Source organism: Magnolia sinica, chromosome 17 (genome assembly GCF_029962835.1).
Source record: "Magnolia sinica isolate HGM2019 chromosome 17, MsV1, whole genome shotgun sequence".
Lineage (NCBI taxonomy): Eukaryota > Viridiplantae > Streptophyta > Magnoliopsida > Magnoliales > Magnoliaceae > Magnolia > Magnolia sinica.
Genome location: NC_080589.1, coordinates 30030270 through 30048260, shown reverse-complemented (window position 1 = coordinate 30048260; position 17991 = coordinate 30030270). Strand labels below are relative to the sequence as shown.

General features: G+C 35.2%; 1 protein-coding gene across 3 annotated transcripts in view; it reads left to right on the top strand.

The window, feature by feature from the left end:
- Positions 1-4173, top strand: part of LOC131231393 (uncharacterized) — a 59401-nt gene extending 55228 nt beyond the window's left edge. For all 3 annotated transcript variants that reach the window (XM_058227558.1, XM_058227557.1, XM_058227559.1), the window contains 2 exons: positions 3518-3568; positions 3657-4173. In XM_058227558.1, the coding sequence (XP_058083541.1) occupies positions 3518-3568; positions 3657-3800 (195 nt within the window). In that variant the 3' untranslated portion in view covers positions 3801-4173. The remainder of the gene's footprint in view (positions 1-3517; positions 3569-3656) is intronic.
- Positions 4174-17991: the final 13818 nt, after the last annotated feature.

The following is a 17991-nucleotide window of genomic DNA, read 5'->3' as shown; positions in this document are numbered from 1 at the left end:
TCTTCTTCATGTGATTTGAAGAATACTCTGTGATTTGGAGCTTGGATGTGGTGTGATTACATTCCTCATTCAACGGAGGTGCGAGGTTTTCATTTATCATCATTCTTCTCTCTTTATGTCCAAAAAGATGTATTTTTTAAAAAAACTTCATCTCTCTTCTTCCATTCCTATCCAAAACCATCCAAATCATATTTTTCTTCAACTTTTCATCATCCAACTTCAACCCCAACCGAAATCAACTATGGAGGACCCCAAAACCGTAGCCAACGACCCACACGTGTGACTGTACGACCACATGTGCGATACCCTAGGCTGACCGTATAAACAACTCTTCAATCCCTTGATTTTTCCTTGCTTTCCCCCATCAAAACCCATTGATTCCCCATCCCTAACTCTAGCTATAAACCCTAACCCTAACCTTAGATTCTCTAATTCCCCAATTTCCCCAAAATTTCAAACTCTAAATCTCTAATTTTCTTAATTGACCCAAAATTCCTAACTTTCATTCATCCAAAACCTTAATTCCCCTCTACTAATACCTAAATCCGTCAATCCCCTTAACCAATTCACCCAATTTAGCCCTAATTTAATATTTTCTCCAAATTCTTAAAAACCATAATTCCAAAATTCCCAATTCCCACGAACACTAATTTTTCAAATTTCATATTTTCCCCTTCGTAACCCTAATCATAGAACATACAAGTCAGTCCCTTGAGTGTGAAACGTGCATATGCTAAATTGGAAGTTATATTCCTCCATCGGGACTAGTTTTAATTGATTTATGTGATTTCTTAGTATGCGGGCATGTGATTTAGGTTAAATTAGATTTTATTTCCTATTGTTTACTCTTAATTACATGGTGGGTTAGCATCTTTTGTTAATTAAATTACTTTATGGACTCTTTCATAATCTCTACGTTGCATGCTAGCATTAAATCATGTGTCCTGCATCATTCAGTGAATTAGTGATCTGGGCCTTCTATTCAAAGTGACTGTTAGTTATGGGTTTTGAATTTGGAAGAGATTGGAGGGTGATACCGAGTTGCGTAACGGCCCTTCTAAAGATTCCACAAGGTGGATACTTTGAAGTTTGATGTGGAAGTTTAACTTGGACAATATCTTGGCAATCTCTGAAATATGAGCTTGGGCGCGGTTGTTAGGAATGGTAAGGGATAAGTTAAATGGGCTTTCTCGGGATAGGTGATGCAGGACGGATGGTCTAACCTAGAATGATGTGCTGAAACTAAATAACAGATTAATTAAAGCAATCAAAACACAAAATAAAACTACTCTATTACAAAGTTAAAGAATTCAAGTAACAAAACATGTTTTAGTTCAAAGCCGTTAACAATTTTGCAATGCAAATCTGACAAAATATGAATCAATTAAGATCTATGGAAAGTAGAACTTCCATCTAGCATAGTGATTGCTCTCAGTTCATAGGGAGTCACTTGTCGTAGTTAGGATTTTGGTGGGTTAGGGTTAAATTTGAGGATTAGGAAATTAGGGAATTTGATTAGGGTTTAGGGATTAGGGAGGCTAGGATTTGGGGATTAGGGTTTTAAGATTTGGGTTAGGGTTTTGTGATTCAGGAAGCTAGGATTCAGGGATTAGGGTTTTCAGAATCTAGGTTCTACGTTAGGGTTATGGGATTTAAGGGGAAAGGATGAAGCATCAAAGAGAGAGAAAAGGGGGAATGGGCTGGCTGTATGGATGGCTGTACGGTCAAGGGTGGGGATCCATATGGTTAGGGTAGGTTTAGATTTAGGTGGGTTTTGGAGATGATGGGGAGGGGTTTTGAGGGAAACAAAAGGGAAAATAAAGGAATAGAGAGAAATAGAGAGCGAAAAGAAGAGAAAAGTGAAGATAATACTTTGAAAGAAGAGGATAAGAGTGAGAGATAAGATGGAATCACTTCATGGCTTCACACCACTCCAATCACATGAGGTTTTCTTTGCTCAAGCAAGAAGAGGTTTTTTTTTTTTTTTTTCCATATATATATATAAAACAAAAACACCCTTATTACTCTAAAATATGCAAAATACCCCATAAATCAACTAAAACATAAAACAAACCACAAAATAAATAAAATAACTAAACCAATGTCCCATGATGTCCATGACTAAGATGACCCAATGATCAAGATGGGCCAACGGTCCGAATGTTCCAACGTGTGAAATCCAACGGTCCGATGAAAATGTCCATTTAATCCAATGGTCTAGATGTGTTCAATAAGCTCCTATATGCAGCCCACATGCATCTTCCTAATGTAGGGTCTTCAAAGATGCATGAACATGAATGTGGGGTCTTCAAAGGTGCATGAACATGCATGTGGGGTCTTCTAACGCGGCTACATATTTGATTCGGGCCCCATGTAATGATCATCCAACCATAGAGATGCTGGAACTGGGGCCAAAGCTCTCATCCTCTGGTATACTCTCAATGGTGCTCAGATGTCCTCATCAGTGGGTAATGTGAATAAAGCAGAAATCCATGCTATCTTTTAGCTAGGTTTACTAAAAAGATTCATTGTTCTGGCCCCTAATTGTGAAATGAGATTCAAGTTGTACTATCTTGGACATTAGGGAAAGATAATGGAAATCTCCTTTCTTGTAAATGCTGTTAGGTTCCTCACCATCCTTGATTAGGCTTCCTTTAATGTTATCCCTAGAAATGCAAATGAATCAGCCTTTTTTTCTTCCTCGCCTCCCTGAAGTCTGACTAATTTCATTGTTTTTGTATCACATATGCTTTATTCCTTAAATTGATCAATAAATTCATGTTGTTGCTTGAAAATAAAATAAAAAAAGCTGCGCCAGTAAATGGCCTTAATCTTGGGATTCACTAGTCGTGCGCAGAAGCCCTCATGGAACTTAATTATTGATAAGAAACACCTAGAATAACTGCAAGGATGGCTGTTGATCAGAGGAGGCTGACATATACTGCATTCATTATCAGAATTCTTGCATTTTCTAAGTAATTGTAGTATTTCTTCCATCTCTTCTGAGTACAACAGCTTTACGTCAGGGAACGTTGTTAATTGTGATACAGAATGCTGGCTGTCTAGATTTCCTCTTCCTCTCATGTAGACATTCTCAATGCAATTGCAGGAGGTCTGCTAGTCCCACATATATTTAGAACATCCGAGCCATGTGTCGTTGAACCCACGTGTGTGGCTGACCTGACTGCATATCAGAGCTGGTAGACTACTACACTGTCCATTGTTTTAGTCAATGCATGACCTGCCAGGTAGTTTTCTGGGGCTGATGTTTCAATTGTGTGCTTCCCACTTGACACATGGCTCCAATGTTCTATGCATGTACTAGGTTCGCATTTGTGGTTGGTTCCATGTAGAGATATCCGTTGGGCTTGCAAACCTCCAACTGGAGATACCAAAAATGCTTCTAAAAAAGAAGAAAAAAAGGAAAAGGAAAGGTAGAACCACCATGAAGGTGTCACGCCCCGAACTAATTCGTCTCTTATTTCCTTAGCTGATCCATCTTTTAACTTGTTGCCAGGAATGTAAAGACATCCTCGGTTTCAATCTCGCTGCTATGGATCATCTCAAGGTAATTAATTCCTAGTGGTTTTGTTGTTTGTAAAGACTCTTTTAAGTACTTACAAAAAGATCCTCTGCTGTTTGTTTTGGTCTTGTAGCAATTGATGTCTCTAAAGTCAGATGCACCTTTCCGAGATGCCAAGACAAAGTTATTGGAAATCCGTTCACGGCAACTGAAGCATCTAGAAGGGAAGAATGACGTAAAGGAAGAGAAGCGGAAAAGAAAGAAGCAGAAGAGTTGAGTAGGAGTATGGTTTTAAATAGTGGGTTTTCAATGTGCAACTCACCTGGAGATGGAAGCTGGTAGAACTTGACCCGACTCCTTCCATTTTGGTGCCATTTTCATCTGCTGACTGGCTTTGTTTCCCATCAAAATCGAGCCGACGCTGCTTATCGTGTACCATTTATTTTATTTTATTTTAAAATTTTTCCCATCCATGTAGAGCTATAATTTTGGCAAATTTGGACTAGGGTTTAAGGGCCCAGTTTTGGAAGTCCCATGGTTAAAGAGTGGCCCCTGGTTCGCTGTTGAAATGGGTATATGACAATTTCAAATGGTGGCATGGGTCCTCTGTAATGACAATTAGATAATGATACAATTATTATTGCTGCTGCTGTGTTGTTGTTTGGATTCATATTGAAAGTTTTGGCATAAGTGTTATTTATTTATTTATTATTTATTATTTATTATTTTTAAAGTTGCTGCTGCTGCTATTGTTATTGTTATTGCTATGAAGGTGAATAATTGGCTGATACATCGTGCTCGAGTCCGGTGTTATTACAGATGGGTTATGCAGTTCTTATGTGGACCAATGTCTACAAAGCTTTTAACTGACAAGTTAAAAAAAAAAAAAACCCGTCTTCAATCTGGATTTCCTTCCATTACGACCATTGGCAGGTTATGAGTAAAAAATTACACTGATCTGATGATCCTAAGCATCTGATCAATAGCGTGGAAAATGGGCTGTCAAGCAATGACAAATCATCCCCTTCAAGCTAATTGCCTCGATCATTATTCACCTGGACTTCCATCCCTCACTGCCAATGGCAGGCCAAAAGTTACCTTGTTATGATGATCCTAACCATCTGATCTATATCATGAAGAATGGACAGTTAGTCTTAAGGTGCTGTTTGGCAAATTTTGATTTCAGGACTTATCACCAAAAATGGTCATTTTTATTGATTTTGGGAATTTAGACGGTTTGGTAAAGACAAATGATTAAGCACTTAAATGTTAAAAATCATTTAAAATTTATGGCTTCAACTTTTTCTTCCTCTTTTTTTTTTTTTTTTTTAACCTCAAGCCCTTTACTGATCACTTATCATTGAATATTGTTGAAGAAAATATTCCTATCAACATTTTGAAAAGACTATTACCTTCTAGGTGGTACACGAAGTTTGATGATGTCTCCTCTCCCGTAATAGTTACTGGACAAGGATGAGGTCAGCTACACCTCATGTAGAACTGATAATGTCAAATTAGTCTTCGGCCATTGTTTGTGGTGGAGTACCAGTGCATGCTAGCTAGCCATAGTTCCGTCGAGTTTGAGATAAAAGTTTTGTGGGCTCCATCGTGATGTATGTGCTGTATACCTGTGTCCATCCAATTTTCCAAATCATTTTAGGGCATGAGCTAAAAAAGAGGTAGATCCAAAGCTAAAGTGGACCACACCAACCATTTTGCCAGATCATTTTAGGGCATCAGCAAAAAAAAGAGGCAGATCCAAAGCTCAAGTGGACCGCACAAAGAAGCAACAGGGACAATGATGCCCACCATTGAAATCTTCTTAGGGCCCATCGTCATGTTTGTTTGCCATCTAACCTGTTCATAAGGTCACACAGACCTGGATGAAAGGAAAACACAAATATTAGCTTTATTAAAAAACTTCCGTCATGTTTGTTTGCCATCTAACCTGTTCATAAGGTCACACAGACCTGGATGAAAGGAAAACACAACCATTAGCTTTATTAAAAAACTTCTATGGCTCTTTGGAAGTTTTCAATGGTAGGCGTTCGATCCCACTGTTTTTTGTGCTGTAGTGGTCCACTTGAATTTTGGATTTGCCTCATTTTTGGGCTCATGCCCTAAAATGATCTGACAAAATGGATGGACGGTGTGAATATAATACATACATCATGGTGGAACCCATAACTTTTTCACATCAACATGGTACCCGCATGGGTGCCATACCCAATTTTTGCACATGAACTTTCTAAGAAGGGAAGCTAGGTGGGGCCCATCATGATGTTTGTGAGAAATCCACCCCGTCTATTCATTTTGCCGGATTTTGCTAAGACATGGGTCTAAAAATAGCCAAATTCAAAACTCGAGTGAGCCACATGGCATGAAAATGTGAGTAGGGAAATGCCTATCATTTAATCCCTCGTCCACCATGATATTTATATGGTATCTATACTGTTCATAAGGCCATTTGTATTGGGATGAACTGAAAGCCCAAAAATATTAACCTGATCCAAAACTTTTGTGGCTCCTTATGTTTCAAGGGTGGACGTTCAATTCTCACTGTTATCATGCCAAACATTTACATTTGGATCTGCCTCATTTTTGGTCTCATGCCTAAACATGTTATTGGGTGTTTCTCTGACCATGGGCCACTGGATGTATGTGCTGTATATCTAAGCCATCTATCAGTTTTTCCAAATCATTCTAAGGCACGGTCCCAAAAATAAAGCAGACCAAAATCTCAGGTGGTACACACTATAAGAAAAAAGTGGTGATTGAATGCCCACCAATAAAAACTTCCTAGGGCCCACTGTAATGTTTGTTTACCATCTAACATGTTCATTAGGTCACATAAATCTGGATGGAGGGAAAACACAAAATTAGCTTCATTCAAAACTTTTATGGCCCCTGGGAAGTTTTTAATGGTGGGTGGTCAATTGCCATAGTTTCCTATGGCGTGGTCCGGTTGAGATTTGGATTTGCCTCATTTTTGAGCTCATGCCCTAAATAAGCTAACAAAATGGTGGGATGGCGTGGATTTCATATGGACATCAAGGTGGGCTACCTCATTTTTTGATAGCTTGGGACTCTTTTCAATACTGATCTAATCCATTTCATGGATTACCATGCAAAACCACACCGTCCAATCTATTCATTATTTGGCCTTTTTTTTTTCATGGCCATTCCCTTTGCAGGCCATTGATGGGATAGTTGTGATTGCATTAAAAAGTGATTCTTTAGAATCATAAGCCATCCATGTTAAAGATAATTGATCGAACAACTAATATTTATCTCATATGGCGGCTTATGAAATGGGCATTATGTTCATTATCCAATGAACGGTTTGGATCAATGCATTACAAATCTGGCAATTATGATTATGAATTTAAATTTGGCATAGACAAAAGATGTTGCCTACATACTATGGATGTTAGTAATTGTTGTATGCGTGTTTAGACCGTCCAAAGCTGTGGATCCTGTCGTAATTGGATCATAGCCTCAAAATAAAAGTCATCTAGAGATCTGACAATTCAATTCGTCGTTGTCAAATGGATGCCTAAAACTAAATTAGTTTGGGTACAATATCAATGGGCTAATTCGGATGAATTGAAATCATCCAATCAGTAAGATATTTGAATTATTTCTCTATCTAAAATGGAGTCCATCAATGGTGTGGGTCTCACCAATGTGCTTTGAGTACATAACTAACGGCCACATGTGTAGAAACTGAATATCTACACATACAGTGCATATCCTTGTGAACAAGTATCATTTACTTGTCGTCTTACACAATCAAGTGAACAAGTATCATTTACTTGTCGTCTTACACAATCAAATAACAAGCTATGCATAAAAACTGAATATTTAGATGCGAACAAGTATAATTTATGTAAGTGCTATATTGTATAAAGCACATATTTGTTTGTCAAATTTCGTTTAGACAAAACAACTTATGAAGTAGTCCATCTAATGTGGATCAAGATGGAAAGTTCAAGTCCTTACTTCAAGTCAAGCAAGTTCAACATACACTATGATTCAAGACCTTACTGTATTTCAAGTCATGAAGTAGATCAAGATGGAAAGTTCAAGTTTTACTAAGTTCAAGTTATACTACACTTCTAGTAGAAGATCAAGCCACATCTTCAGCTACATGTTCTATTGAAGAATCAAATAAAAGAACAAGTTTCAAACTTCAATGTTCAGTCTTTTTGGGTATAATAGACCCTAGAAAGACCTTAGACTTAGGTGCTTTCCAATGACAAACTTATATGAGTTTTTATACTTTTGTTACGTTTAAGTTCAACTAGTGTAGGCTTAGGTTCGACTAGCCTAAGTTGTGGCTCAACTAGTCTAAGAAAATCTTCTGCTAGTCTAAGTTTAAATTTTTAAAAATGAATTTTTCTGTTGCTTCCTCGACCAGTTGAGTAGACCGCTCAACCAGTCGAAGAGGGACTTTCGACCAGTCGAAGGTTTCTCGACTTAAAGTCAAGCAACTAAAATCTAGCACCCTCGACCAATCGAAGCCCATGCTCGACCAGTCGAACAGGGCCCTTGACCAGTCGAAGCCTATACTCGACCAGTTGAACAGGCCCTCGATCAATCAAGCAGGGCCTTCGACCAGTCGAAGAACCATTTTATCCGATCACGCTCAAAATTTGAAATTTTGTTAAACTTTAGACGAGTCGAAGCAACAACTTTTCAGCCTATATATAGAGGCTTTCTCTTAATCCGAAATTACTAATCCAAGGTAGTAAAAGCCTTCATCAAGGGAGAAAGTAGTCCACATTATCCTCAAGCTATTGCATGATGTTTTAAATATTTCTTTAATAGCCTTTTGTTTTAATTCTTTGATATCCTTTTTATGAATTTTATTTTTTAAAGAAAGTAGATACTCTTCTTTGAGATATTGAGGAATTCAAACAAGTAGCCTTTGGTTTTAATCAATTTAAAATTAATCTAGAACTTAAAACCCTTATTTATGTGATTGGACATTGAACATTCTACTACATGAGAAGTGGTTCTATAGGCTACATCAAGAGATATGTTTTCAAGGTGAAGATAAGTATATTTCTATCTTTTGTATTTTGGTTTCCTTGAGATGGCCAGAAAATCTCAATTGTTGATTTGTCTGAGATAGCTAGAAAATCTTAGTGTGGGGTTTTTGTTTGTGATAGCCCTTTAAAATCACAACTGTATCAGGGTTTAAGGTGACCCTGTGAAAACCTTGTTTATAGTAAAAGCCAATATCACATGGATTGTGATTATTAGGAGTGGAGTAGGTGTGACTGTTTGAAAACAATTTTGTACACACCAAACCACTATCTCTTGGTGTTTGTGGTGAATGATTACTATTTGCATCTGTAGTGAATGTTTGTAATTTTATTTATTCAAATATAGTGAATGTTTGTAATAGATAACTCTATTGTTTCTTTCTTGGTTTGAGATCTTAATCCTTACGATTATTCGTGAAATAAGGTTATCCTGCCTAAACTTTGCTTTGTGAGTAGGTTGTCCTACGAATTAAGTTTGAATCAATTTTTTAATACTAGTGAGAATATATTTTCTGATTTAATTATTATTTAGCAAGTTATTTTTTATTTGGCATAATCCTATTTACCCCCCCTCTAGGACTGTTAAGCTCGCTATTTTCAAGTGGTATCAGATCTAAGTTGCTTATTTAATAAAAATAATAATAATTTGGAAATAATTTCCTTGAGTTAAAAGATCTAGAGCTTTCATTATGTCAAATTTCGATAGCTTGTCTATTACCAGGCCACTACCTTTTGATGGCTCTAACTATGCATACTGGAAAGTCAGAATGAAAATTTTTCTAAAATCCTTAGATGAAAGTGTGGCAAGCCACTGTAACAAAATGAAAACCTCCTATGTTTGAAGTATTAGGCAGTGATGGAACTGAAAAATCCTTAGATGAAAGCATGTGGTAAGCCACTGTAACAAAATGAAAACCTCCTATGTCTGAAGTACAGTGATGGAACTAAATCTATGAAAGAAATTGCATTCTATTTATGGACTACACTTCCGAAAAGCGAAAACATTGCAAATGTTAAGGCCTTAAATGTCATAATTTGTGCTCTATCACTTGATGAATTCAAGAGAATTATTTCTTGTGATACAACCAAATAAGCTTGGGATATTCTTGAAATGACACATGAAGGAACTTCTATAGTCAAAAAATCAAAAGTTCAAATCCTTACTACAAAATTTGAGAAAATTCGTATGAAAAAAAATGAAACTTTCATGAACTTCTATATGAAACTAAATGATATAGTAAATTCCATATGGGGTCTAGGAGATGGAATCCCAGAAAGCAAGGTCTGTGTGAAAATACTGCGATCTCTTCTTAAGAGATTCAATTTTAAAGTAACCATCATTCAAGAATTAAAAGATACTAATCAAATGAAGGTTGATGAGTTAATTGGTTCTCTACAAACGTATAAGTTAAATTTTAAAGCTCCCAAAAGTAAGTCTATTGCTCTTAAATCATCTAAATCTGTTTCAAAAGAAAATTGTATTAATTCTGATATTGAAGATACAAAAGATGATATGTCTTTACTCGTTAAGAAATTTTATAGAATTTTCAAAAACAAGAAAATATCAGATTTTCAAAAATCACCTGACAAAAGAAAAGGAAAATCTAAATCTTAAAAATTTATAAAGGATAGTCAATGTTTCAACTGCCATGAATACGGGCACTTGACGAATAAATGTCCTAAAAGGGATAACTAAAAAAGAAAGGGCACGTTAGCTACTTAAGATGAATCATCCGGCTCTGAAAGTTCCTCTGAGTCTGATGAATCAGAACAAGAAAATTCAAATGATGTAAAAGCCCTAATGACTATAGCCAGAGTCACCTCCTCAGATAGTTGTAGCTTATCTAATTATGAAAATCTCCGGAGTGACCCTGAAAATGAAAATGAAGATGATCTTCAAGAAGCCTACAATGCTCTAAACAGGGAAAGTTGCAAAATTGCTTTCAAATTGAAAATTCAAAGAAAAAAAATCTTAAATTAAAAGAATTTGGAAACAATGTTTTAGAAAAATTTCATCTTTCGAATAGTTTTGAAAAAACAAAACTAGACTTGAATTTCAAAACCTCATAGTTAGAAAAACTCAAAATTGAAAATGAGAATCTAAAACTCTAAGTTTCTTCTCTTTTGAGTTCTAAGGATATTTGGAGATATGCCCACGGAGACCCAAAGCTAAAAAAACTATTAACCTCTTCCAGAAAATGTGGTAACAAATCAGGTCTGGGCTATATTAAAGATTGTTTTCTGAAAAATAAAAATGCATCTCTTATATTTGTAAAAGGAGAAACCTCAAACTCAAAAGGTAAGAATTTGAGAGACTATGGTCAAAATGATTTCAAAAATTCAAAATCTTTTCAAGTTTCTAAGATTAATTCTCACACCATCAGCTATAGAAATCAAAGATATAACAAACCTCCTTTAGCTGAAAAAATAGTAGACTTACTCAAAGAGCTTTTAAAATCCAACTCATATGGAATCAGAGTTAATAGAAAATGGAGAAATTCCAACTCCCTGAAACAAAGAAAAACTAATGAAACTCCTAAACCTAGAACTATAATGAAATGGGTTTCAAAGGTTACATGTCTTGTTGCCCACACAGCCTTCAAAGCCACCAGCCAATCAAAATGGTACCTAGATAGTGGATGTTCAAGACATATGATAGGTGACAAAGAAATATTTACCAACTTCAACGAAGTAAACGACAGATTAGTTACTTTTAGTGACGGAAGCAACTGTAGAATCATAGGCCAAGGTACTGTTCAACTCTCTAATCTTCCTCCATTTGAGAATGTTTTGTATGTTAAAGGTCTTAAACATAATCTCCTAAGTATTTCTCAAATATGTGATAACAAACACAGTATAAAATTTATAAATCACAAATGTGAGATTTCAAATGAGAAGGTAAGTGTAATATTAAATGGTTGTAGGACTTCTGAGAATTACTATATCATTAATGACTTATGCTCTTCTGATTTTTCATGTTATATGGTCCAAACAGATGAAATAGAATTATGGCATAGACGTCTTGGACATGTTAACTTTAGAAATATTAATACATTGAGTAAAAGAGATCATATTCGTGGCTCACCCAAATTGAAAAATATAGAAAAGATTTGTGGCGCATGTTAGATTGACAAACAAAATAGGAGTAATCATAAGAAAGTAAACTCCTTAGCAACATCTAAACCTTTTGAACTGCTCCACATGGATTTGGTTGGACCAACGAGAACGAAGAGTAGAGGTGGAAAGAAGTATTTTCTGGTTCTCGTTGATGATTTTACCAGATATACATGGGTAGCTTTCTTGAGAGAGAAATCAGAGACTTTCGATGAAGTCAGAAGAATTCTAAAACGAATTCAGACTGAAAAAGAAGTACATGTGATCAAAATCAGAAGTGATCATGGTACTGAGTTTGAAAATAGCAGTTTTGAGAAGTATTGTACAGACCATAGTATATCACATGAGTTTTCTGCTCCTAAAACACAACAAAATGAGATTGTTGAAAGAAAAAAAAAAGGTGTTACAGGATATGACCAATGTTATGCTAAATAACATGAATTTACAAAAACACTTATGGGCTGAAGCTGTTAATACTGCGTGCTACATTATAAATGGTGTGTATGTTAGAAAAGCAAAAGATAAAACAGCTTATGAGTTATGGTTCAATAAGAAGCCAACAATCAAATACATTCGAATTTTTGGAAGTAAATGTTTCATTTTACATGACCAGGAAAATTTGAGAAAGTTTAAAACCAAGAGTGATGAGGAAATATTCTTGGGTTATGCTCTGAATAGTCGAGCATATCGTGTTCTTAATAAAAGAACGGGAGTGATTTAGGAATCTATTAACGCTATAATTGATGATCATCTAATCACACCCATACCAAGTCAAGATGATGATGAAGTCAACATTATAGATAAACCTGACTCTTCATCTAAATTAGATGATACTGAATTAAGATTAGTCAAAGACCATTCTTCTGATTAGATATTGGGGAACCCTCGTACTGGTGTTCAGATAAGAAAATAATTAGACAATATCTGTAATTACATCTACTTTACTTTTCAAATTGAACCGGCTAATGTAAAAGAAGCACTTGCCGATGAAAATTGGATATTGGCTATGCAAGAAGAGTTAAATTAATTTGTCAGAAATGATGTTTGGTATTTGGTTCCCAGACTATCTGATAAACATATAATTAGAACCAAATGAATTTTTAAGAACAAATCTGATGAAATGGAAAATATCATTAGAAGCAAGGCATGATTGATTGTACAAGGCTACACTCAGATAGATGGAATTGACTATAATGAAACCTTCGCACCAGTTGTGCGCCTCGAATCAATTAGTTTGTTTATTTCAATTGCTTGCTATAAGAAATTCAAAATATATCAAATGGATGTTAAAAGTGCATTTTTAAATGGTGATTTATATGAAGAAGTATATGTTGAACAACTTATGGGTTTTGAAGATACTAAACTTTCAGATCATGTATATCGTCTTAAAAAGACACTTTATGGTCTAAAACAAGCTCCTAGGGCATGATATGAAAAGTTGACTAAATTCTTACTTAGTCACAACTTTATCATGGGAAGCGTTGATAAAACATTATTTGTCAAAAAATATAATGAACATTTATTGATTGTACAGATCTACATTGATGATATTATTTACGGATTTACAAGCACTAACTTGTCCATTGATTTTGCAGATCTGATGAAATCTAAGTTTGAAATGAGTATGGTTGGAGAATTAAATTACGTTCTTGGATTACAAGTAAAACAATAGGAAGATGGTATTTTCATTTCTCAAACCAAATATACTTTAAATTTAGTAAAGAATTTGGATTCAAAAATGACAAAAAGTTTGATACTCCTATGGGTACAACTCTCAAACTCTCTAAGGATGAAACAGGTAAAAGTATAGACTCTTGTTTATATCAAAACATGATTGGTAGTCTTCTATACTTAACTGCTAGTAGACCTGATATTGCTTTTAGCATTGGAATCTATCTAGATATCAATCTGATCATAAGGAATCTCATGTAATCGTTGTTAAACATATAATCAGATATGTCTCAAGTACTACTAATTTCGGTCTATGGTATCCGCATGATACAACTATATAACTTGCCGGATATACTGATGCAGATTGGGCAGGAAACATCAATGATAGAAAATCTACCAGTGGTGGATGTTTCTACGTAGGAATTTTTTTTAGTTTTCTGGCTCAATAAGAAATGAAATTCTATATTACTCTCAACAGCTGAAGCTGAATATATTGCAACTGGTAATGCTAGCACTCGGCTGATATGGATGAAAAGAATGTTAGCTGATTATGGGATTGCGCAAGATACAATGATACTATATTATGATAACTCAAGCGCAATCAATATTTCAAAGAACTCTATTCAACATTCTCGTACAAAACATATCGACATTCAATATCACTATATTCAAGAATTAGTTGAGGACAATAACATTTCGCTAGAATATATTCAAAGCGAAAAGCAGCTTGCAGACATTATAATCAAACTTCTTGACAGGAATTGATATTCCAAATTAAAACTTAATATTGGTATGTGTACTTTTAATTAATTAAATCATGTTGTTCATGCATTTTTTTTTGTTTATAATTTTTTTAAATGCAAAACATTTAAAATTTTAAATTTTAAATTCTAAAAATTGAGATTTTTGTCAGCTGCTCGACGGGTCAAAGACTATACTCGACCGGTCGAGATGTGAAGGTTTGTTCATTAAAAGAGGGAAAAATACTTTTTCAATTCATTTTTTCCTTTCTTCCTTGATTAGCCGTGGCTCCACTCGTTAAACCCATCTCCATTTCTTCATTGTAAGAGGTTTATTTCACATTTTCTTCTAGATTTGGGTTCCTAATTTTTAGTTAATCTTTTATTTGTGATTTATTTTAAGATTCATATCCTTTCTATAATGGGTTTTGTGCAAAAATCTGATTTAAGCCAAACCCATTTATCATCTATAATACTCTCTATTACAATCTCTAAATGAAGCTTCGCACCAAGAGGAAGGCTACTCGCAAGGGCCCTAGCGGCTCCTCCTCCAGGTCGACTCCAGTTAGGGTGAGAACCCTAAGGGCCTGTTTGATTTTTCAGTGCACTGGTAAATACCAGGTGAAAGAGTAATAATTATTTCCCCATGTATTTACAACGTACTTGATTTGACTGCTTACTTTTTTGACATGGAAACTGAAAACATTGCAAAATATATATGGGTCCCACTGTGATGCATTTCGCTTATCCACACCGTTCATCCATTATGCCATTTTAATTTATAGTATGAGCAAAAAAATGAGTTATATCCAAAACTCAAGTGGACCACACCATACAAAAAAGAGAATCGAATACTTACCATTAAAAACTTTGTAGGGCCACTATTTCTTTTGGTGTGGGCCACCTGAGTGTTATATCTACTTCAGTTTTTGTCTAATGCTTCAAAATATTGTAGTAAAATAGATGGACAGAATGGATATATCATATACATTACCATACCATTTAAAAAATAAAATTATCTCTTTTGAACTAGTTTTAATGGCACAAATACCTAGGAATTTTCAAACATGGTAAACCATAATAATTACTTATTTCCAGTGTATTTACTAGTGCACTGAAAAATCAAACAGCCCCTAAGATCGCCTCGAGAAGTTTCGAAGCTTGTTAGGGATTTTCGCTCTAAGAAAATTATCATTGAAAGGACTGTGAATGTAGATCACATTGCTCAATTCTAACTTTTACCTATTCTTACTACCATTGGTTGGGAAAACATTCTTAGTTGGGGCGGAATGACATACCGCTCAATAGCGCAAGGAATGAATGTTTCAATAAGTGAATTATCCTTTGATAATCTAACATTCTCTATTAATTTTAGAGAAGGGACATTCCTTGTTGATCGACACCTAATTTCAGGGTTGATGGATATTAATGTTAATGATGGCATACCCATTACTACCCTCGTTGAAAGAATGACTGAATCTGAGCGACGAAAAATTACCCGTAAATTATGTCGGTTTAATGCCGAATGAGTTTTGAAAATGCCCTCTGTGCAAACAAGATGTTACCCAAATTCAAAGTCCTTAATCGCATTTTCACATCTAATGTCTATCCACGGTTTGGGAATAAGTTTGAACTCATTCCCTCCATGTCTCGTGTTCTTCATGTTGTTGTGTCTGCCATTCCTATCTGTCTTCCTTAATTGATATGTTACTTAATTATCCAATTTCGAATCCATCCTGCCATGGGTCGGTTCCTTTCGCTTATCTCATAACAAGCCTTGCTATTCATTGCAATGTTGTCATTCCACCTACTGAGGCACCAGAGGCAGCTCTCCTATTTGATAATATGAATATCCATAAGATGAACCTGAATTTCCTACCTGGTCAGCGAGATGAGCATGAAGAAGTAGCAGAAAGAGACGCACCTTTACCTGAAGGCATGTCCATGGATGACATCTTTGCGGAACTTGAATCGGATGATGCAGCTGATCCTGACTATCAACCTTCCCAGGTTAATGATCGACTTAAGTCATTGGAAGAGAAAATTGTTGAGTTGAAGGTATCACAGGATACTTTGGCTAAAAGTCATAAAGCTTCCATGAAATATATGCGAAAATATTTTCATTGCATTACCAAAGGACTTCACCAGATTGATCCTTCCATACCTCCTCCATCTTTCTTTGGATCCGATTAGCTTGATTTTTTTTTTTTTATTTTGGGTGGTATAAACTCTAAATATATGTGTATTTGATTGTTAACTCTCAAACTATACTGTCTTTATGCTCATTGATAACTTTTGTGATAACTTCCTTCATTGACATATTTCTATGCATTTTCTAGTTATTATTCTACTGATTTAGTTATGGTTTAATCATGTTCACATGCATGCTCTTTTCTTTGTCAATTTGTGACAAAAAGGGGGAGAGAATAATTTTAAAGTAGAATCTGATTGTGAATGATGATATCTGATTAGAATGGAAAATATTACTATATGGTTGTTGGAGTATTGCATTGGAATAGTATGTTATAATACAAGGAAAGTATAAAGCATGGAGAAGCTCACATTGAGGGGGAGTAGCAGCAAATTCATTGGACATTTATTGAAGCTGCACCCTCTACTACAATATAGAATTCAAGATACTATTATAGTTGTTGTATTAAGTGTTTTGTCATGAATTTGACAAAGGGGGAGATTGGAAGTGTTATATTGTATAAAGCACACATTTGTTTGTTAAATTTCATTTAGACAAAACAGCTTATGAAGTGGTCCGTCTAATGTTGATCAAAATGTAAAGTTCAAGTCCTCACTTCAAGTCAAGCAAGTTCAACATCTACTATGATTCAAGACCTTATTGTAGTTTAAATCATGAAGTAGATCAAGATGGAAAGTTCAAGCTTTACTAAGTTCAAGTTCTACTACACTTCTAGTAGAAGATCAAGACTCATCTTCAACTACACGTTCTATTGAAGAATCAAGCAGAAGAATAACTTTCAAACTTCAATGTTCAGTCTTTTCAGCTATAATAGACTTTAGAAAGACCTTAGACTTAGGTGCTTTCAAATGACAAACTTATATGGGTTTTTATACTTTTGTTAGGCTTAAGTTCAACTAGTCTAGGCTTAGGTTCGACTAATTTAAGCTATGACTCGACCAGTCTAAAAAATCTTTGGTTACTTTAAGTTTAAATTCCAAAAAATGGATTTTACTGTTGCTTCCTCGACCAGTTGAAGAGGGACCTTCGACCAGTCGAGGGTTGCTCGACTCGAAGTCTAGCAACTAAAATCTGGTACCCTCGATTAGTCGAAGCCCATGCTCGACTAGTCAAACAGGGCCCTCGACCAGTCGAGTAGGGCCTTCGACTAGTCGAAGAACCGTTTTATTTGATCGCGCTCAAAATTTGAAAATTTGTTAAACCTTAGACGAGTCGAAGCAACAACTTTTCAGCCTATATATAGAAGCTTTTTTTCAATATGAAATAACCTATCCACGCTAGTAAAAGCCTTCATCAAGAGAGAAAGTAGTCCCCATTATCTTCAAGCTATTATATGATATTTTTAATATTTTTTTAATAACTTTTTGTTTTAATTCATTGATCTCCTTTTTATGAATCTTATTCTTTAAAGAGAGTAGATACTCTTCTTTGAGATCTTGAGGAATTCAAACAAGTAGCCTTTGATTTGAATCGATTTAAAATCAATATAGAACTTAGAACCTTTGTTTATGTGACTAAACATTAAACATTCTACTACAAGAGAAGCGGTTCTACAGGCTACATCAAGAGATACGTTTTCAAGGTGAAGATAAGTATATTTCTATATTTTATATTTTGGTTTCTTTGAAATAGCCAGAAAAATCTCAATTGTTAGTTTGTCTGAGATAGTCAGAAAATCTC